Source organism: Mustela nigripes, chromosome 5, assembly GCF_022355385.1.
Source record: "Mustela nigripes isolate SB6536 chromosome 5, MUSNIG.SB6536, whole genome shotgun sequence".
NCBI lineage: Eukaryota > Metazoa > Chordata > Mammalia > Carnivora > Mustelidae > Mustela > Mustela nigripes.
Window position 1 is genome coordinate 48,951,586 of NC_081561.1, and position 23,653 is coordinate 48,975,238.

General features: G+C 35.7%; 1 protein-coding gene across 1 annotated transcript in view; it reads right to left on the reverse strand.

The window, feature by feature from the left end:
- Positions 1-434: 434 nt before the first annotated feature.
- The window catches only part of GFRAL (GDNF family receptor alpha like), a 55,346-nt gene continuing 32,127 nt past the window's right edge, over positions 435-23,653 (reverse strand). The window contains 3 exon segments of the mRNA XM_059401544.1: positions 435-504; positions 3,240-3,312; positions 3,399-3,494. Coding sequence (XP_059257527.1) covers positions 435-504; positions 3,240-3,312; positions 3,399-3,494 — 239 coding nt within the window.

The window sequence follows — 23,653 nt, forward strand, 5'->3', positions numbered from 1 at the left end:
AAATTATACTGGATATCTCCATTAGCATTTTCCTTTTGGCAAGTCAATGGGAACTTATAAGATTGATCAGGAAAAATAAACCCTGCTAACTATATCATATTTTGATGTAACTAATTACTATTATATAGATTCAAATTTATTATGAAATAAATCATGCAGACTGTAACTTGGGGTAACATATTTTGCCTTCAAGGAAGACTTTAATTTTCTACCAGTGTCATAAAAGTTACCACCATACATTTTTACTTGAATACTTTCTTAAAAAAAAAATCTAACATCATGCCATTATTACTATTTCTTACATTATTATCCTTAACTATCTAATATCAATGAATCCGTCTTCACATTTTCTTTATTGATGACAGCTGGGATATTCTGTTGACTGACTACAAAGACTTCCTGTAAAGAAAGTGGTTGTTAATGATCCGTGACTCTTAAAGAATCAGTCTTCCAGGTATTTGGATTGGTGAATGATCTCTTGTTTGACTTGATATCCTGGAAGTTCTATATAAAAGTAAAAGTTAAAGTTAACAACATGCCATTTTAATGATTTTACAAATGAGCTTCTATGTGCTTATATTTCTGGATGGATTTTATCCCTGGAGAGAAAAATACAATCAAGCTCCTGAATGTAAAGTCTCAATAGTCAAATATTCTATAATCTTTCTAAGAAGTATACATTTAACTGTGATTTCCAAGGAATCATTATTTTAAGAGTCTTTTAAATTACATTTAAGTTTTAAGTTATTTAAGACTTACTTCATATTTAAAATTTATTTATATTAATTTAATTTATTTATTTTAGAAAGAGAAGGGGTGAGGGGCAAAAGGGGAGTGTGAAGGAGAGAAACAGACTCCTCACTAAGCAAAGAACCCAAGTGGGGCTTGATCTCAAGGACCTGAGATCATGACCTAAGCCGAAATCAAGCACAGAAGCTTAACTGACTGAGCCACCCAGGTGTCCTGGTGCCTCAATATTTAAGTTTTAAATTATTGGCTTCTCTACAAATTCCTCCAAAAATTCAGGGTTGTTTTAATTTCACATAACACGAAACAAATGTAAAAATGTTAATTTGTGTTGCAGAAAGGTATTCCCAAATGCCTGAAGTGGCAACCAGCCTTCTTTCATTAAAAGGTGCTGGTCATCCCTAGTGTAACATGGGTTTTGTTGTAACTGATGATTTTGTTTATTTTGTCCTTTCCATGATGGCTTGTAATTTTGTCATTTACTTAACCCTAGATCATTTACTTTCTGGATCTTTCAGATTATGGGTAAAGATTATTTTAAATTGTATGGAAAATAATTTGTAACTACATGTGGTGTACTTAATAGTAGGAATGATTTGCCTTAAAATACACATTAGAGAAAATTCAAGATTCTTGTCGAAAACACCCACACTGAAATCCAGTAAAGGGATAGGCAGATGAGAAAGAAGGTGATCTTACACAGGGGATTTTGAAAGACAACACCTTACTTATCTGCGGTATAACAGTAATCTGTAAAAACGCAATGTGGTAGATATGAAGTTTATACATTATGTGTGTCTAAGAAATAAAGATTCAGAACCATTAAAATAAAATTTTGGCTAAACAAGAAAACCCTCTGTGTCTCTCTGAAATGATATGTCTATAATGAAATAGGTAGGCAGGTCCAGTAACTGATAGTGCTCTCAAGTATTTTAAACCAGACAAAGTCAAGTTTAATAAATTCCAATGCTATTAACCCCCTTAGAAACTAGAGCTATTTAGCCTTTAAACTGTATCTTGGGACCCAAGGAACATCTCATACACATACCATTTTAAGGCCTTGGAGAAAAGCAGTTTGGGTACTTGTGTTGGTGAGCACCAAATGAAATGCTCCATGGGTTGGGATCCAACGAGTGGATAAGTAGATACTGCATTTAAAAAATTCATTGGAATATATTTAGGCAGGGTGTAAACTCATCAAGGGCCTGACCTGTTGGTATTGCCATATACCTCCCCACGTAAGTATTTCATTTTATCTGCCTGCTTGTCAAGGTCTTAAAGTGAGAGATTTCTGGAGGGGCCATCAGTATACAAGCATTGAGTAGTGTACTGAGTTCTCTGTGATTGCCATAAGAGAAAGGTCTATTGCCATTGCTCTTCTCTAGACTTCATCTTACTGATAAATATATTCTGTGTGTGTGTGCCTATACATGATATAAATGTATATATGCAAACACATATATTTCTTCATTGCACGATACTCAAATGAGACACAAATACACACTCGTGTATAATGAACAAGAAAACAAACATTAGGGGCTTCTGGGTGGCTCAGTTGGTTAAGCGGCTGCCTTCAGCTCAGGTCATGATCTCAGTGTCCTGAGATCAAGTCCCACATCAAGCTCCCTGCTCAGTGGGGAGTCGGCTTCTCCCTCTGCCTCTGTTGCTCCCCGTGTTTGTACTCTCTCTTTTTGTCAAATAAATAAAAATCTTAAAAAAAAAGAAAAAAAAAAATGAACATCACTGATTCATAAATATGAAGGTTTTTTTTTTTAAGTGAAAGGTAAGCAAATATACACCGTTTTATGTCTATTGGTCAATATTAAATAAGTGGAAAAATTTTAGATCCTGGACATATAGAAATATAGACATTGATAAATCTCTAATGTAAGTCCCACATGTTTGCTGGAGCATTACCGCATTCCAGCAATGAGGACAGCCAAGGAAAAAGATTTGGAAAGAGTGAATTAATGTGAGGAAATAGTAATGAGTGTTTCTAAGGGTACCCTGTGAAGTCTCATTAAATGCTTCTTTTAATAACTGTATATTAATACATGAATACAGTTTATTAGCATATAAGAAACTGAAGAGGAAATCTTCAGATAAATATAAACCATACAAAGTCCACAACAGCTCTGTTAGGTAAGCTGATGATTGCAAATGATTTGAATGAGGAATGCAGCAAAGTTCAACTTGAAATTTGTAGGAAAACCAGGGGAAAGATTGATAACAGTTTAATTGGGGGGAACGATGCACATGTGCTGCTAAAATGCAACATTAAAGAAAAAAAAATCTCCCTGATCACATTTCTCTTGCATCTGAAGACTTACAGTAATGTTTCCATGGACCTATCCCACATTAAAAAATGATTTAGTATGTCTTAATGGAGAAGCTTTCATTCTCAGGCCCTTTGTAGGGTCTGCCATTGTGAAATGTGCTGTAACCAGGCCGATTCTGTTCCAGCCCTTCCCTTCTGAGTTGTATCCAGTTACCTCAGCTTGAGCATAACCAAGAGAAGGATTCCACAGGTGACCGTCATGCACATGACAGCATAGATTACTTCTCCTAGAAATGAAAGATTAAAAAAAAACAACTACTGAATTTTTGAGAGAGAATAAATAGTAAAAATAGAGGATGGATTTTTAACTGACCATTGAAAGGGGAATGAAATCCACTCAGAGTTATCTCCTTTGCAGGCTTTCTTTTATGCAATGCCATGCCTTTGGCATTAGACAGATTCAGATAATCTGAAAGAAAATAATGAAAATTAGATTAGAGTATTTAAAAGTCATACATAACTTTTTTCTAAGGGTTGTAATTTGTTTTATATTATATTACAAGGTAGCAGTTTATTTCTGATGCTCTCTTAATAAAATCTGATAGGTGAGGATGAAAGCAGGAGCACGTTCCTTACATTTTAACAGGTTTTTTTTTTTTTCCACCTTTTAATAAGATAATTTCTCTACAGAGATTGCTGTTTTTTTTTTTCCCCCAAAACCATGATTAGGGAAGTACATTATACTTTACGACAGTTCACTGTACCTTATATACAGGGGTAAAAATCAGCAACTTGAAGCTACCCATTGTAATATTAAAAAGTTTCCTGTTTGTTTTATGGGCATGATTATTCCAATGTGCTTTTAAGGATATTTCATTTCCCTAAAATACTTTGTATTTATGAATCTTAAAAAAAAAAAAAAGAACCTTGTTTACTTATTTGAGAAAGATAAAGAGAGGGAGAGCACAGAGGGAGAATGAGAGGGAGAATCCGACTTCCCACTGAGCAGAGAGCCGAGGTGGGGCTCCATCCCAGGACCCTGAGGTCATGACCTGAGCTGAAGGCAGAAGCTGAAGGCAGAAGCTTAACTGACTGAGCCACCCAAGCACCCCTCTATTTAAAAATTCTTATCAAGTCCCTAAAACAATCACTCTGTTCACCCTCAGACTTCAACATCCAACTTTCCTTATTTCCCTACTCTGTCTCTTGGAAATTCCTTCCCTGTCTATTGTTGTCAACTAACTTTTGTCACACTTACGGGAAAGGGTCACAAAAAGGGTCACTTTTATGGAAAAGTCAGTCTATGGCCCTAGTCTTTGTGGCAACATTTTGTTAAACACATTTCTATCTCACTTCACAACTCACAAGATAAAAAGATGGGATCCTTAAAACTAATTAACGGATTCATTTTTAGTGACATTCATTGATAACTTTGAAGTGAACTCACCCTTAGTTTCGATTCAGTTCAACACAGATTTGAATGTTAAATATACCAATAGCCCAATAACCAATTTCTTTGATGATGAAGATTCAGGTAGGATTTGAATCTTTAAAAAAGGGCAGGGGAGATAAGATAAAGTTTCCCCTTGAGAGACTGGCTGTCCTCTCTGTTTCGTGTCCTTAGAGACCTGAAAGTCCGAGTAGACTATTGTTTGTAGAAATGAGTGCATCAAATAGTGGAATCCACATCTGATGACAATTAGTGACAAGAGGCTCTGAGTAGGAAGGGAGATGGAAAGACATATTACCAATAGTCCCATCTAGTCCTTTCCTTACCAAGAGTTGTGGCTGTACACAAGCCAGCTGCTTGGAAGCCAAGATTTGAGGTCTAAGTTAGGAATAATCAGCAGAAAGCAGAGGAGACAGACTTCAGATCATAACAAAGCTCTCAGTATGGGTCCAAGAGAAGGAGCCAACATAAGAGGTAGAAAAGGGAAGATTTTGTTATTAGAAAACCCATTTTCAAGGAGTCTGAACTCTAATACAGTGAAGATGTTTTAGTTTAAGATTTTTTAAATTTCTAGACTTACATATTGGGTTATCATATATTTATAGAAGTCTGACTTTCTTAGGAACTGAAAAATCAATCTCTTCTAAAAGCAAAAGTAATAGAGGTAGAGTGTGTGAATTTTTTTTTTTTCAATTTTGTGGTCATAAAATACATTTTGTTATTCACTATAAAGTTGGAATGGGAAAACTAAGCTATTTTAAATAATATCATTTTTATACTAGTGGTTCCTTTTTTGGGGAAGCATTAATTTTAATCAAGTTGATCTTACAGATTTGGTGAAATTATATTAAAATTTTATATTCAAATCACTTCAGAATATGAAGGATAGTTTTGTTTTTAAAAAAATTCTATGGCATTTTGCAATGTTTTAATTCTTTTAAATTTAAAATTCTATGGCATTTTGAGGCAGATCCATGGCTTACATATAGATGTATAATGTACATTGGCTAATTATTTGAATGATGCTATAGTATTTCTTTATGAAATTCTATCCCTAAGTACATTTGGTCTAGTTAGGTACCATGATTCACCTTTACATAAGAAAAAGGTTACTATTCTGACAAATTAGGCTGCCTCTAAAATGTATCTGCCTAAGGTAATTGTTAAACATTCACCTACCAAAGTTTAGAAAGAATCGTCTCATTCACTAAATTTCACTCACATGGAACTCATTAACAAAGTTATAATAGATCAATGACAGAAATGTTAGCTAATGATCCCAGTGAAAATTTTAATGTGTCTAGCAATCACTCCACAATCTTAAATATTGCACCCTAGGAGGATACCAAGTATCAGTTAGAGAGATTAATGTTACAGAGGGTTTCTTGGCTACTGAAGCCCATTGGAGATTCTTCCCTGCCTTTTATAAACAGTGAGGTTTACAGTGTTTTATAACCATGAAATTAAAGTCGGCAGAGTTAATAACCAACCTCAGTCCCACACCATCTGCTATATTTATAGATAAACACTGTCAGTGACTTGTTTATCTTAACTCATACCCTAGAGGAGTTAAACACTATTATGAACTATATTGTAAAATCCCTGTACATTTGACAGGAAATCAAGATTAATTTCAGGCCTATATTAAGAACAAATTTAAATAGTGTTCTCCTCAAATGACTACAGAGATGTGATCATTTCTTTTTTTTTTTCTTTTTCTTCCAAATTCTTGTGTAGCAGTGGCTGAGAGCTGATGGGATCTAAAATTTACATTTTATAATTCTTATGAAATGGTAAATGCATAAATAAAGATACAATAGATCAGATACAAAATAATGATTTAAAAAGAAATGTCAGAATAGTTGAAGTAGAAATTAAATATATCATATAGTGCACCTTTGTAAATCTTCGATTAAAATTCTGTTTACATATACAGGTCTGCATGGAAGAACAATCTTGACAAAGTGAACATTTTCATACAATAATTAAATATGTTTTATAGCTTTTTAAAACATTGCTAACATGTCACATAGCATAGTTAAATGTTTTTGGCTTCTTTCCATTTTTAAATAAAAGGCTGCCAAAACCACGACAAAATTTCATTGAGAATAAAAATGCAAGGATGACCTTCTTGCATATCCAAGGGTTGAGGCTATTTCTAATTTGATCAATATTTCAATATGGTCATCTGAAGATACATCAATTCCCAAATTGGAAACAAGTTTTGAATTTTTTCACTTAATGATCAGTAGTGAGAGTCCATGTATCATGGACCTTTCTATCATTAGTGTATAAAAATCACCTTCCAAAATGGATCTAAGAGGCATTGCAGCTGGGGAGAAAGGAAAACATATAAACATCTTTAAGTTTGGAAAAAATAACACATTAATAACATGATAAACCAAGGTATTAAACCCATATGATGACAGTATAACATCACTGCTAAAATGTATGTTGTAAAGAGTAAATTGACCAAATACATGCTTTCCCTAAATAATAACATGCAGCATCTTCGTTCATTTAGTTGACAAATTCAAAGAAGATGAGATGATGTCTTGGATTTATCTTCTTGCACTATGTATGGCTAACTACGTTTGTCAGGCGCCAGGGGGAAAAGGGAACTTAGCAGTATTAGCCTGTTGGTTTGCAAACCTCAGGAGTTCCCTGGATGAAATCTGTTAACTGATTCTCCATACACAGAGGAAAAGGAAAGACTAAAGAAAGAGGCAGACCCCTCCAGATTGTTAGGTGGTTGTTTTAATAAGCAAGGGAACTTAATGCATGGGACTTGCCTTGGGCAGTCACGAGATAGTAGATCTTAGCACTCAACCACTAGAATTTTAAAAGTTTATACAGAGGTCTTAAATGGGGCTCAGTCACATCTATAGTCCATACGGTCACAACAACAACACATTGTTCAAGACTGCATCCTTGAAACAGCTCTGGCTATGGGAACAGTGAGTAGAATGTTACTCCAAGAACAGGGGAGGGGGCAAGGAGCCTCCCGTCTCCCTGGTACAGCTCACAAATTAACCAGCAGTAATATCCTTTGGATAGCCTCTTCCAACATAGTCAAAGGATATGAAGTTTCAGTTATGCAAAATGAGTAAGTCCTAGAGACCTACTATACATCATGGAGCCTATTGTTAATAATGCTATTTTTTACACTTAAACATTTTCTGAGAGGGCAGCTATTAAGCTGAATGTTCCTACCACACACGCAGAATAGTAATAAAAAGGGGATAGGAAGAAACTCATAGAGGTAATAGATATACTTATGGGACCGACTGTGGTGATGTGACTTTCATCATGTATATTTCTCTTCAAACTCATCTAGTTCTATCCATTACATATATACAGCTTTCTGTATGTCAACAAAAACAAAAGCAAAAAAACACATATTTGGATAAGCATGCACTGGAGAAGATTTGCCTTGATCTTTTGTCATGAACCAAAAGCTCTGTGTTAGTAACTGACTGTATTGAAAAATCTGGCACGTCAAGTTCTTTGGCCCTTGGTTGAGTAACAGTGTTACCCACACATCTAGTAGACTGCTTAGAGATTATAATGAGTCTCAGCTGTTCACATTTTCCTCAGTAGTTTCTGCAAATAATGAAATAGCAACTGAGGAAGCAATTAGAATGCAAATTATGCATTGCTACATAATAGCCAACACTAGATTAGATAAACACACTATGATTTATATATGATAAATATGCATAAATATACTATGATTGTTTTAGAAGGCAGCAATTTTAAATCTTGGAATTAAAAATATCTGTCACCTGTGGGCTCATGCAAAACAGATCTAAAGATATAGATTGGAGATAAGAATTAAATATTCATGTTTAGAATATATATCAATAAATATATAAGTATGCATGTATAGTAGAATCACAAAATTGGATAGGATGACTTAGATTATCTAATTCAAACTTTAAAGGCAATGATCCATTCTGCTTCATTATTGACAGCAGTAAACACTATTCCAGGAATAAGCCACTTAATATCTTTTATCTTTCCACTATTATTGATGGTCAGTTCTAGTTAAAATATAAAGTACTCTCCTAGACTTCTCTTTTAGCAACTTATGATGATAAATCTACCTTCTTAGCCTAGCCCTCTGGCTGCTCCATATATATGTGTGTGTTGGTGGAAAGAGAGAAAGATCAGACTGTAAGTAGACTACATGGAACAATGCTTTCCAAACTTTAACATTGTTCTTGTTTTACCTTAAAATGCCAATTCTGACTTAGTAAGTCTGGGATGAGACAGAAATTCTGCATTTCTTATAACTTCCCAGATGATGTTGATGCTGCTAGCAGAACATATATTTTCTCTGTGTGCCTGTGTGTGTATAGAGTATATACAGTGTATAAACACAGACCTACACAAGGAGAAATACATGTACATACTCATAGAATAAACAAAATGCTTTACTTCTATAAATACGGTGCTTAATACTTTAAAAGGCATTTTGACAAACACTGCTAAACTTCACAGTATCTACCAAATAGGAATTACTAGCTCAACTTGATTAAGAAACTCAGACTCAGAATAGTTGTCTTATCCAAGGTCAGAATTGGTAAATAGTGAAGATACAATCCATAAGAAAATCTTCTACAATATATATGTAAAATTTACCCCGTGGAGGTCACAAAAATTATGCAAAAACATTTTCAGTGTTTTCTAATATGGCAGCCATCTGTATTAAGTGATAAATTTTGAAAAGTAATAGAGACAAGTTGTATTTGATAGTGTTGCACGATGAGAAATATTTCATAGTAGTACTTGCTTGCAAATGTTCATGATCACATATTTCTGTTGCTGAAATCTACAATAGAAGAGGTGACACACATCTAAATAAAGCTTCTGAAATGACTCACATACATCTGTATGATGTTTCAACTTGCAAACCCTATTGAAATATGTTCATCATTTTCAGTGTAATGAAATAAATCAACCACTTTAACTTTGACATTTAACAGAAATATTAAAGAAATGCTGCAATCTTTAGAGCAATTATCTTAGACTATGTTATCAGTGTGAGCATTTTCTGTTTTTACAGATGTAAAGACTGTACATAAAGCTTTCCAGCATATTCAGCAGGCAAAGGGCACACAAAGCATAATGCACAAAAGATCGGTTGTAACTGTTTAAAATCAGATTTGGCTATTTCTTTGGTTGCTAAAATCTATGTCTACATTGATACAACCTGAGTCAGATAAAAATATAAAATAACCCCACTCTCTACAAAGTACCTCTATCTGGAATGAATTTATTGGAAAAAAAAATGTGTTCCCAAAATTGAAAAGTAATTTTTACCTTGAATTATATTTTACAAGCACTAGGAGAGCTTGTAATGAGACAAATGTAAGATAAGAATGGGAATAGTTTACACCATATTTTATCAACTTCATAAGTTTTTGTTTTCCTATATGGAGATTTCTTATAGAATTTTTTTTATGAAAAAGTATATGTGGCAAAACATTGTCTACTTGATATCTACTGATACCTCTACTTGGAACTGAATGATTCCCTAATGTCTACTGTTTTGAAAATGTGTAAGACTTTACCTGGCAGCTTCCACAATTTTTCATAGGCTGATTGAAAACACCAGGGACAAGAGAGCTAGGGAAAAAAATGAAGAAAAGGGATACATTTTGGAAAGTCTTCATAGACATTTGGGATGACGAGATACGAAAGTTTTATAAATTACTGGGTTTTTAAAAGGAAAAAAAAAGGTATATAATTGCAGTATCTCTTCCCTAAACATAAATTTACAAATTTGGGGGAGAAAGCTGAATATAAAAGTATGATATATGTAGTTAGCTTTTCTTAGATAGCAAACTTCTTAAAAATAGACACCAGATTTATCTAATTTGCAGTGTAATATGGCTATCATAATGCCATGCCTATGCAATTATCTAATGGTCAAAAGTATATATTAGCAATTTTACCTTTGATATAGCATATCTGTCAATGTGTACTATCATCATGTATAGTGTATGATTATATAATGTTTAGTTTTTTATATTTGCCATTGACAAAGGGTCATTAGATAAATCACATATTTTTCACATATCATTATCATTTTTAATGAAAATTCAAGGACACCTAGTTGGTTTAGTCAGTTGAGTGTCTGACTCTTGATTTCGACTCAGGTCATGATCTTAGAATCCCAGGACAGAGCTCTGTGCTCAAGGGAGTCTGCTTGAGGAATCTCTCTCTCCCTCTTTCCCTCTGTCCCTCCCCTCACTTGTGTTCTCTCTCTCTCTCTCTCTCAAGTAATAAACTAATCTTTAAAAAAAAATAAAATAAATAAAAATGAAAAATCATTGTCCCATCTGTAATGAATGCATATCATTATTGATCAATAGTAATGTGTTAAGAAACTATTTGCCTAGTAATTAGTTCTAAAAATCAGGTCTGTTTACTGATAGACAAAGAGTAAGTATCTTGATCATTGGATTAGGAGATATCTGAGAACAAAGAATTTTTTTTTTTTAAGATTTTTATTTATTTATTTATTTCATAGATAGAGATCACAAGTAGGCAGAGAGGAAGGCAGAGAGAGGAGGAAGCAGGTTCCCCACGGAGCAGAGAGCCTGACGCGGGGCTCGATCCCAGGATCCTGAGAACATGACCTGAGCTGAAGGCAGAGGCTTTAACCCACTGAGCCACCCAGGCACCCCGAGAACAAAGAATTTTGAGAATTTTTCTAAGCTTCAGTTCTCTCATTTGTAAAAATGAGACCAGAATACCTAGGTTCACAGAATTTTTTTGAGAATGAAAATATTAAAACTAATATTAGTATCAATAGGGTTTTTGGAGACGTCTGTGAGAAAGAATGTACAACCATAGGGAGGAATGGAAGGGAAAGCAAGGATAAGAGAAGCGATTCCTTTGATGGGTCTTTCTCTTTTCCTCTTCCCCTTGGGTCCTCCTTCTCTTCTTTCCTTTCCTTGGAAAGATCTTCTTGAGTCAATTCACTGAAGTAGAATCTTTTGGCATTTCTTATTTCAGAAATCGGACTTGAAGTCAACACAGTAAATTCAAAGTTTGTCAGAAGAGGCAGAATTGTCTAAATATTTCTTATGAAATGCTAGTTCTATAGAACCCGTTTATGTGTTAGGCAAATTAAAGATCGTATAAACAAATTACTTTGGAAAATTTTAGATTAGACAAAATAAATTATGTCCTGGCTGCAAGTGTTTTACAGTGTTTTGTTTTGTTTTGTTTTGTTTGCTGTAGTAGAAGGGAAACTTTACCTAAGTTTATTTTCTCCATGGAATACATCTAGTAATCCATTAAAAAAGGAAAACAAAACAAAACAAAACCCTTGGAAAACATGGCCATATCTGATTGATAGACAAATATTTATATATTTAGGGTAGGCACAAACTGTTTATTGCAGCTTTTTCTTTTTGTATAGTTAGTGGAAAGTCAGAAAAGTCAGACTAATGGTATTTTGTGTTCCTGAATACAGGCATTATTTATAATCCTTTCCTCTACTAGACATACATATATACAAGCAAGTGATACCACAATTTCTCTTGTTCTCTATTCTTTAGAGTTAAACAAATTTTTTAGCCTGTAGCTTTGGAGATGCCTGACCCCCAAATGCTACTCCTATTACCCCTTAGAGAGGTTGGTGTGATGCAACATTAATTCCACATTTGCTGCCAGTTAATCTGCCATAAGTCAATTTCTCATTTGTCCTCACGAGATATGGAGAATTTAGAATCTGCCCTCTACTTAGGAGACCCATTCCAGCAGAATGAGGAGTTCACGGATCATTTACATCTAGTCACCTATGAATGTCCACAGGACCATGTGGCAGAAACCACCAGACCTGGACCCAAGTAAAGGTTTTCCAGATAAGTAATTACTTCCTACTTCAGAGCTAGCACAATGGCAGTCAACATGGGAATATATTGGTAGGATGATACATGACTTTGCTCTTATGAAGTCCTCAATCTGCTTTCAGGTAAGGGCAATAATTTAAATAAAGTGAGGTGGGAATCAACAAGGGACAGCTAAGGGAAAGGTATGCTTTGAGGAATGGTGAGAAGTAGGACCTGATTTGCATTCTGGGTGTTCTTGGGAATCAGATGAAGCTTACATGTGGGAAGGATGAAAGCAGGAGCAATGGAGAGCAACAGGTGTCTTTTGCAGACAGAAAAAATGCAATTAAGACACAGTTGGGCAATTAGTCTAGTCATAGTGAATCAGCTGGTTTGGTGAGGAAACTATGAAAAAATCAGATGTGAGAAGATGAAAACTAAAAATAGGTGGTAGAATCTATTGTAGAGAAAAGAGACAATGGATGGGTATATTTAAAACAAAGAGATTTTTGTTGGAAAACAGAATGGTGCAGAACATAGTAGCATTATAATTAGGCATGGATCAAAACTACCTCTGCCTCACCTCAGCTCTGTCATTTTAGGCAAAGTTACTGAGACTCTGTTCCTTAATCTTTAAAATGGAATGATGCCTACCACAACGCTTATTGTTAAAAGTCAAACCAGATGATATGTGAGAAGAGCATGAAGTACTCATTCAATAAATTACATCCTTATGAAATACGATATAGCTTAGAGTTTTATTTGATATTGAAAATGCAGAGGACTAAATGAAAAGTGACTTTTAGGGACGCCTGGGTGGCTCAGTGGGTTAAAGCCTCTGCCTTCAGCTCGGATCATGATCTCAGGGTTCTGGGATCGAGCCCCACATCGGGCTCTCTGCCCAGCGGGGAGCCTGCTTCCTCCTCTCTCCCTGCCTGCTCTCTGCCTACTGGTGATCTCTGTCTGTCAAATAAATAAACAAAATCTTAAAAAAAAAAAAAAGAAAGAAAGAAAGAAAGAAAAGTGACTTCTCGGTTCTTCAGATGACATGATGTTTTAAAATACTTCAGTGAATTGGCCCAAGAAGATCTTTCCAAGGAAAGAAAGGAAGAGAAGCAGGAAGGGGTAGAGAAAAAGAACCACCATCAGTTCTTCTCTTACCATTGCTTTCCCTTCTATTCCTCCCTACAACTGCACTTTCTCATGGAAATCTCCCAAAACCCCATTGATACTGAAATTAGTTTTAATGTTTTCATTCTGAAAAAAAATCTGGTGAACTGGGGTATTCTAGTTTCATTTCACAAATGTGAGATGGAAGCTTAGAGAAATTCTCAAAATTCTTTGCTCTTAGATATCTTCTAATCCAATGATAAAGATAAAATGAATGGTCAGGGTGGAGAATCATTGATAATGAATTGAAAACATGATTTTGGAAGTGGACAGGAAGGAAATCAAATTCTAAATCACATTATAATAGGCTAGTGGAAAGTTCTTAATGAGAAAGAGAGAAGAAGTCAGGGATTTTTTTTTTTAAGATTTTATTTATTTATTTGACGAGAAATAGACTGCACAAGTAAGCAGAGTGGCAGGCAGAGGGAGAGAGAAAGAGAGAGAGAAGCAAGCTCCCTGCTGAGCAGAGAGCTGATGTGGGGCTTGATCCCAGGACCCTGGGCTCCTGACCTGAGCTGAAGGCGGAGGCTTAACATACTGAGCCACCCAGGAACCCCCAGGGACTTATGTTTAATAAGGTAAAGGCCTTTGAAAAACCCAACAGTTGGTAGAGATTAACAAGATATAGGGATAGTAACTGCTAAGCCAGTTTTACTAACAAAAAAAGTATCTATTTGGATCAATAAGAGATGTTATACCTCAGAAGTTCTCTTTCAGCTACCCATCTGTATTAAAAGAACAAAGGAATCAATGTTGGATCACTATATTGTACACCTGAAACCAATATAACACTGTATGTTAACTAACTGGAATTAAAATTAAAACTTTAAAGAAAGAACAAAATAATTCAAAGCAACAATATTTCCATTGTAGAGGAGGAGGGGTGCTGGAATGGAAGTTTGGGCCAAAGAACAGTGAGAGAAATTGACTGGGTGGAAGCAGCCGCATAGACGTGTTGGAAGGAGCTATTAGGGTTGTAGACATATGCTTAGTGTACATTTTCCATGTAATAACTACCATATGTACTTTAAACAATATACCATTGTAAGTTTCAGGCTGTTATACTAAGAAGAGTGAGTGAAGAGAGATGCAGGTATTGAATCATGGTTTTTCTAGAAACTTAAGACATCAACAGGGGCATCTTCCTACACAGACCCCAATGACACATAGCAGTCTATCACTAAGATAAGCTGCCTTTTGAAGAAAACCCCACGATCTGATTTATATGGCTTCCCTCCTTGCAGATTACCTTGACTCCCAACTAAAGTAGACATATAATCTGGAACTAGTGAGCTCTAGCCTTTTTCTTCGGTTGAGTTATTCTGAAAGTCCCTACCATAGGCCTACAGTGAGATTCTGGCCACCTGATTCAGGTGCTAATGTAATAGTTAAGAACCGGTCCCAGAGTTCTGACACACTCAAAGCTTATCAGAACTAGGAAAGCTACTCTCCATCCTCAGTGGTAATCAAAGGAAGCCATTTTGCCCTAAGCTGGAAGCCAGCAGGAAAGAAAGGGACAATAGGCAATAGTTTCTGTTACAGAGGCACATTTTCGTAACATCACCAAGCACTCACTCTGGGCCACAAAGAAGGTTTCCGGCATTCTTTGCACTCTTTTATCTAGTTTGAAAACCAATTTGTTTACTGTGACTTGTGCCACAAGCTGCAAATAAATGCTTTCCAAAGAGTAATGAGTGAGAAGAAGAAAAATTATGTTGTGTCCATTCTTCAGTTTACTAGATATCTATGTGATGTTAGAGCATTCTTGCAAATTTGAGACTGAGAATGTTTGCTGATGTTTGCAATCTGCAAAAGGTTTTTCTGAAGCCACCAAAAAACTCTAGAAAGTGGTTTGAGACAATCTGATATACTAATGGAAGACAAATGATTATCATTATCAGTGAATTCTTAATAACTCTCTACTACTTGCTCACCTATCTTATCTATAGGATTTTATTTGTCTAAGTACCAAGCATTCTTTAATATAAGGGGTCTCCCTTTAAGATGATATCCCAGTATAGAGGTGCCAGGGCAATAACTATTAAGTGCCCACATATGGTGTTTTATGGGTATACATGTGATGCTATTATACTGTTGTCACAAGAATAGTTGGCTCTTTAAGCCAGGAATACACATGCTCATAATAAATTATTTTTATGACTTCACATACACAATCATGATGCACAGAAAGTATAAAGGAAAGATTGCTTATTTTATGCAGCTTTGGCACTAACTCCATCCCCAATTATAGGCAACAAGGGGATTGTATGAAGCCAATGAAAGCACAAGAGTGGAAAATGGAAAAGATAACACTATGCTTTCACATACTGAAACCTGTTATTGTTCAAATTGTAACAGTATTGTTGTTTTATTTCCCTCCATGATCTTAAATGCTCCTTCCTTCTCTAGCGATGCCAAAAGTTGAGTTGTCTCACTCATCAATGGCAACTCTTTAATCTTTCTTTTCTGGCTCAGAGCAAACAACAAAGGTAGTCATGGGTGATTCATACCATCATTCATGCTCAGAGGCAGGCTTTTCCCCCTCCTTTAAAAGCACCCAAGGCTTTAAGGGTAGAGGTGGGAGAAAGTGAAGGTAGGAGACAGCTGTTCTGTTGTTTCTGTTGAGGGTTTGTACACTTCAGTGTTTCCAGATTAAAGCTGTGTGAAGCATTTTCTGCAAAATAGGAAGCCAAGCCAAATTTGCTGGGTTTCAGGTCTGCAGACAAAATTTAAACCAGCTGGATTTTATTGGGAACTTTTGCATGCAAGTAAACGTAGTGGTGAAATTAGAGCCAGTGTTTGTCTCCACTGGAGTGGGCTACATCTTTAGGGGCTATCCCCTCCATGTCTCTTCCCTTGAAAGAGTTTTGAATTTTGAAAGGTCCTAAGAGAAACTTTCCAGATTATTCCTCAGAGTACCCATGAAATCTTAGCCAATGAAAAGCGGAAGGCGCAACCAGATTTGATGCCTTCATAGTCAAATCTTCAGAGAGATGAGAGGAAGCTTGGTCTCTTTCTGTGATCTGATTTTAAATTACCTCAATTAAAATAGTTAATGATTCTCTACACACATATATTCACCAAAACAAAAATCCTCTCCCTTTCCGACCCCGCAACACACACACATGTGCCTAGTCGAAGTAGCAAATTATGACAAACTTACTGGATTTGTACATAGCAAAATCACAAACCATATTCTGAATATGCCCTAAGTGAAAATTACCATGTTCTTTGCTAAAATAATGTAATTATATGGTTTTAAATATATAAATAGAAGCAAATATACATGTCTTATTAAGACTGGATAGTGAAATTGGAATATGTTATTTATGAAGTTAATTATAATTTGGGCAATGAAACCATAGAAAATAATCCAACACTAGACAAAGCCATTTTTATTACAAATCTCAATTTAGATCTTGAGGAGAATTAGTATTTTTCAAGGGCAAAAAGAAATAAAATGCTACACCTTTTCTTTCTTTCTTTTTTTTTTTTTAAAGATTTATTTATTTATTTATTTATTTATTTATTTATTTGACAGAGAGACATCACAAGTAGGCAGAGAGGCAGGCAGAGAGAGAGAGAGAGGAGGAAGCAGGCTCCCTGCTGAGCAGAGACCCCCCGATGCGGAACTTGATCCCAGTACCCTGAGATCATGACCTGAGCTGAAGGCAGTGGCTTAACCCACTGAGCCACCCAGACGCCCCAATGATACACCTTTTCTTAAAATTTTAGTGTAATCATAGGAAGAAAAAGTTCTTGGCCGTCTTGGGCATAGGAAATATAAATCACTTCAGATCTGTTCTTTTATAGACAGCATAGAAGTCTGCTGAAAGTGCATTGGCCTCAAAAATATATCCAGTCATCTAACCCAAGAATAATAACTACATCTAATATCAGAGGTCATCTATTTCTGTTAAACATTATCAAAATTTAATATGCAACAAATCTGAGAGGTCTAGGGAGAGGATAACTGACTTCCTCAATACCACCATGTGTAGTTAGGGCTCAAACTTGTTTCCTAGTTCTTGTTCTTTATATTACAACATACTGCCTCCCATCAAATACATTTTTTTTTTCCTGATAATCACTTCGTTATATAGGCATCAGGTGACAATTCTAAATTTCCCATCATTAGATATAAAGAATGTATTACAGTTTTTAACATCAAAGTTTCTGGTGTCCAAAATTTCCTCATTTAAATTCTGCATTTATTGTCTTCTGTGTCACCTTGGACAAGTTACTAACATTTAGGAGTCTCAGTTTCCTCTAGGGTAAGAGGAGAAGCCTCTACTTCATGTATTGCTTGTGGAAATTAACCAGGACATATAAAATGAGTAGAATAATGTCTCTCACTTAGTAAATACTCAGGTTGTAGGACCCTGAGTAAGCAAAAAACAAGTAAGCTAGTGTTCATAGTCATGGTACAGCTTTAAATTGGGAAGCAATATCTTTAGATGTTTATTAAACCTTCATTTTAAGGATATTATATCTATTATAGCTTCAGTTTCTGCCGTGTTATCATTTTACAATGTTGAGATGAGTGTGCAAGCAGATCTATTAAAAATATTCATTGCAGTTTGTCAAAAAGTAGGATTAATTTCATGAGTTTGTCCAGATCTCAATATTATTAACATTATTAACATTAATACAGCATTTTAAAGATGTTCTCCTGGCCATTAGACCTTCACTCTTTTTGCAGTCTCTTTGAGGCAGGTGACAATTTTCTAGAAGAGCACCAACAGCTAATAGTCATGGATTTCATTATAAGTGAAGTCAGCTGTGAAGCTAAGGGCATGGGAGAAGCTAATCTATAGACTCTTCCTCTCTATACCAGATTGGTGCCTTTCAGAATAGCCCTGACCGAGTACACCACCAAAGAGGTTAGAGCATTTCAATAGTCTAATCTGATAACAGAGTCTAACTTTCTCAAAGCTATCCTTGAGAGGTTAGGTAAATCTAGGGTGAACTGATAGGTCCTGAGGTTATTCTATGTGTGGAGGAGTTCAGATGCAGATTCCAACTACCAAGACAAAGTGTTTGTTTGTTTGTTTTTATTCAAAGTGTTCTTTAGACTTACAAGAGTTAATATGGGAAGTATGACTTACTCAAATACATTAAGTTTTCATATTCAGGGTTCAAACAAGTAACTTTATCTAGTGGGTTCTACTCCACCCCTCTCCCCTGCCACCCCAACCCTTTGACTTCTCTTTATCTCCAAACCTAATTTCACTCAGTGTGGAGCACCCATTCTATACCATGTTTTTTTTCTCAAAACCATATATTATATGCTAAAACTCAACTGATGACACTATTCTGATGTTTTCTGATCATGACTTTTATCCATCAGATCAATGGTTTTCACGTGGACAATGGAATTTGAGGGCCAATTCTAGTGATCCATGTTTACTTTTTCATATTTATAACATGACAGTCTTGGCACTAAATACATCTGGGATATATTAATAATTTATTCATACTTAATAAAAAACAGACATCATTTTACTATTCTTTAATCAAAACCAGTGCCTCTTTTGCTATTGACTCTGGGGATGTTTTATTGTGTGGGGATAAATGGGAGGTGATGAGATCTTCTGCTTCACTAACTTGGTAAGGAAATTGAAACATTTAAGAATCATGATTTTTAAGATGGTATCTTTTTTTTGCTGTTCCGAGACCAAATCCAATGTGGCAGGGGAAAGTTTCCCCACATCAACAAGCAATTCCCAAGGCATCAGCTAGGTGTCCTTTAATTCAACTCAATTCTGATACCACTACTCTGAGATAGTGTCGGATTCCATAGGTCAAGGTTTCAGCCCTATGACACCTTCCTCCTATCCCCACTTAAGATGCTAGTTCCAAGTCCAGGTTCTTAGCTATACTTCGGAATAACTGGTTATAAATTACAGGTTCCCACGACCTCCTCTTTGGGTTCAATTAATTTGCTAGAGTGTCCAACAGAACTGAGAGAAATGTTTTGCTTCCTGGATCCCTGGTTTATTATAAAAGGATATATATTAGGAACAGCCAGATGGAAGAAGTGCATATGGGAAGGCATGGGGAATGAATCCAGAGCTTCCATGTTCTCTCCAGGTGCACTACTTTCCCAGAATTTCCATGTGTTCTCCAAACTCTGTCCTTTTGGGTTTTTATGGAGCCTTCATTACACAGATATGACTGATGAATTCACTAGCCATTGCCTATTGATCCAAACTCCAGCCCCTCTCCCCTCTCCAGAAGTTGAAGCTGGGAGTGGATATTGAAAGTTCCAACCCTCTAACCACTTACTTGTTTGATTCCCCTGGCAACCAGCACTCCATCCTTAGGCTTTCCAAGATTCACCTAATTAGCAAAGGACACCTTTATCATTATTGTCACAGGAAATTCCAAGTGTTTTAGGAACTCTATGCCAGGAACAGGAAATATATATTTTTTATTATAAATCACAATATCACAGTATTTCAAAACAACCAATGTTGAAATGCCTCCAATAGAAGTACAGAAGTGTATGCTTATAGTGAAGACTCAAGAGAATATTGCTAGACTCCAGCTGACTTCAGGAAGAACCAGTGAGTATTCTAAGCCAGTGGTTCTTAAAGTGTGGTACTTGGTCAAGCAGTCTGTGCAACACCTGAAAACTTGTTGGAAATGCAGATGCCCAAGTTCCATCCCAGACCTATTGAATCAGAAACTCTGTGGTGAAGACCCAATTAATAACAAGACTTCAGGTAATTGACATAAAGCTGAAGTTTGAAAACCACTGTTCTAAGCTACTATACAAGAAGAGTTTTAGAAATTATAAGAACATCTACTTAAACTCTTTCATGACACTAAGATTCATAGTGTTCATGAAAAAGAGATTGCTACATTAACAAAATGCATTAGGTCGATTAAGTGTAGTCTATTTCTAAATAGTAGGTTGTTTTATATGAGACACATAAAGTATTTTACACACATACATGTGAGCATGTGCACGTGCACACACATACACAAAACACATAAAATTAGTTTTTTTTTTCTTAAAAGATTCTTTTTTTTTTTTTTAAAGATTGTATTTATTTATTTGACAGAGAGAGATCACAAGTAGGCAGAGAGGCAGGCAGAGAGAGAGAGAGGAGGAAGCAGGCTCCCTGCTGAGCAGAGAGCCCGATGCAGGACTCGATCCCAGGACCCTGAGATCATGACCTGAGCCGAAGGCAGCGGCCTAACCCACTGAGCCACCCAGGTGCCCCTTCTTAAAAGATTCTTAAGAGGTTGTTTAAGTCTTGTACTCCAAGTGTAATCCCTAGACCAAACATTAGGATCACCTGGGAGCTTGTTAGAAATGCAGATCTCAGCAACACCTGGGTGGCTCAGTGGGTTTAAAGCCTCTGCCTTCAGCTCAGGTCATGATCTCAGGGTCCTGGTATCGAGCCCCACATCAGGCTCTCTGCTCAGCAGGGAACCTGCTTCCTCCTATCTCTCTGCCTGCCTCTCTGCCTACTTGTGATCTCTCTCTGTCTAATAAATAAACAAAATCTTAAAAAAAAAAAAAAAGAAAAAAAAAGAAATGCAGATCTCAGACCCCACCCTCACCTACTGAGTCAGAATCTGCACTGTAACTGGAAAACATGTGGTTCTAATATAAAGTTTGAGACCAATTGTCTGAATTCATTATCTGCCCTAAAATTATCCAAAGATAGGATGACAGTTCTCTTGAGAAAACATGATACTTTAAATAATCTAGAAATAATTGTCTCCCATGCCACCTATGTGACATCATATCATTTTCTAAATCCATCAAAACCCACTGTAAGAGTTAATTTTATTGAATTTCACTATGTTCTGGATATTTCATTACACAAATTAACTGATATAACCTTTGCACCAACATTTTGGATTAGAATTGATTATATTTTCTATTTCACAGAAAATACATTGTGGCAAAAAGAGAGTAGTTTTTTCAGTTATCTATCTTACAAATGGTAGAGAAATTATTTAAACCCTCACATGCTGGTGCCATATTGTCTCCGTACGGCTGTGCTCTCTAATAAGGTATATTAGCATTTCCAAACATATCACCTGATTATTAGAGGCTTTGCTTCTTCTTTCTTTTTTTTTTTTTTTTAAGATTTTATTTATTTATTTGACAGAGGGAGAGAGATTACAAGTAGGCAGAGAGGCAGACAGAAACAGGGGAAGCAGGCTCCCTGCTGAGCAGAGAGCCCGATACGGGGCTCGATCCCAGGACCCTGAGATCATGACCTGAGCTGAAGGCAGAGGCTTTAAACACACTGAGCCACCCAGGTGCCCCCCCTTTTTATTTTTTTTAAAGATTTTATTCATTCGATAGAGATCACAAGTAGGCAGAGAGGCAGGCAGAGAGAGGGGGAAGCAGGCTTCCCACTGAGCAGAGAGCCCCCAACCTCAAAGAAATATCCAGAATTCTAGGACTACAAATTAAATAGCATAAAAGCCAAAAGTTACAGAATTTACTATGACTCTAAATTTTTACACTGGTTGGTAACTAAGTTATTCTAAAGAACTGGTTTATTTATTTTTTATTCTTTTCATTGCTAACTTGTAACATCGATGCCTGTTCTCTAAAGAATTTAAGAGTTTGCTATTAATGGAAAACAAGATCCTAAAGGAATAATCAGTAATTTCCAAGAGGAAAAATATACACTTACAAGTGAGTCTCTATGAATTTGACAGACTACAAATTCACTATGGAGCCACTTTAATCCAGAAAATACAAAATACTAGACTATTTAGAGGCTATGTTATAAATATGAATACAGAGGAGAGAAATTCTGTTGAGTGTTCCTTGGAAAACCAAGAGACTTTTTTAGCACCTGGACTGAATTTGAAGGAAACTGGACCTAAATTAGAGTTTTGTGTAGAAACCAAAAAATAGTCAGTGGTTTTGGCTAGGTGAAGTGATTTATTTAAAGCCAAAACTTAACATAAAGCTTCTGGAATACTAACCTATGTGAATTGGCCATGAGAGAAGATGGTGTGTGTGTGTGTGTGTGTGTGTGTGTGTCCACATGTGAGAGACATAGAGTGGGAGAGGGCTGGGGATATTTTTGCAATGGAAATGTCTCCCAAAATTCACTTACCTCACTGTTTTATTTATAGTCTATATTCTTCCTTCCTCAAATAGATAGTGATCAGATGATAATAAAATTAAGAATATGTAAAAATGAGTTTGAGCCTTCACGAATCCACATTGCACAATCTTTAAATGACTTCGCTAAAAATAAATGTAAAATTTTATGTAAGATAACTATGTATTATGTACCTTTACACATATATGGGTGTGTTTAATGGACTTTCTAGTAAAATGCTCACTAACGGAATGTTATTTTTAGATAGAGACCTTCACTAGGAACAGACATGAAATGTTATAAGGCAAGAGGAAATGCAGTCAAATAATCTATACATCGAATGCAGAAAAACAATGAATAAAAGGGTCTTACTAGCAATCTTGATATCTAAGATGAGATGTCAATAGAGATGGGTGGAAAGAAGCGCTACACAAAGGAAATTAAGTGGTAGAAAAAAGGTACAAATTAGAAGGGCTCTTTTCTTAATTGTCTCAAAAAGCCATACACATTTTTAGGAGTTTATTAATACTTCAAAAAAAGCAAGCTACTTTTGCAAATCATTGGGAGATAAACTTTTTTTAAAATCTTTTTGTTACTAGAGCTAAGCATATCATAGAGTTTGTTTAAAAATACACATATTTAAGAGGAAAACTGTGTCAGGATTAATTGCTTATTTACAGTGTTGACAACCATCTCAGGATCAACTGTAAAATAGTTTCCTACTATTCAGACTTTTTGAAAATAGGTCTATGAAGAAGAAAAGTGTTGGGAAACAGAAGGGGCTTGAAGTGTTTTTATTCAAGTGAACAGTAGTAGCCCAGTCTTGTTTAATTCCTGATTCTTTTGGTCAAATATTTGAATTGAAAATTCCAGCTTAAGTAGAAGCATAAATGAGTATGGCTGTTAATAAGGAAGCTGTATTATTAGAAGTGTTCTAATCAGGGAAAGAAAAACAATATTCAGAAGACAGTGCTGACACTATACATTGGTTCATTCATTCATTCATGTGTTCATTCATTCATTAGCTATTTATTGAGTGGCTAATGTATGCCAACTATGTTTTTAGGCACTT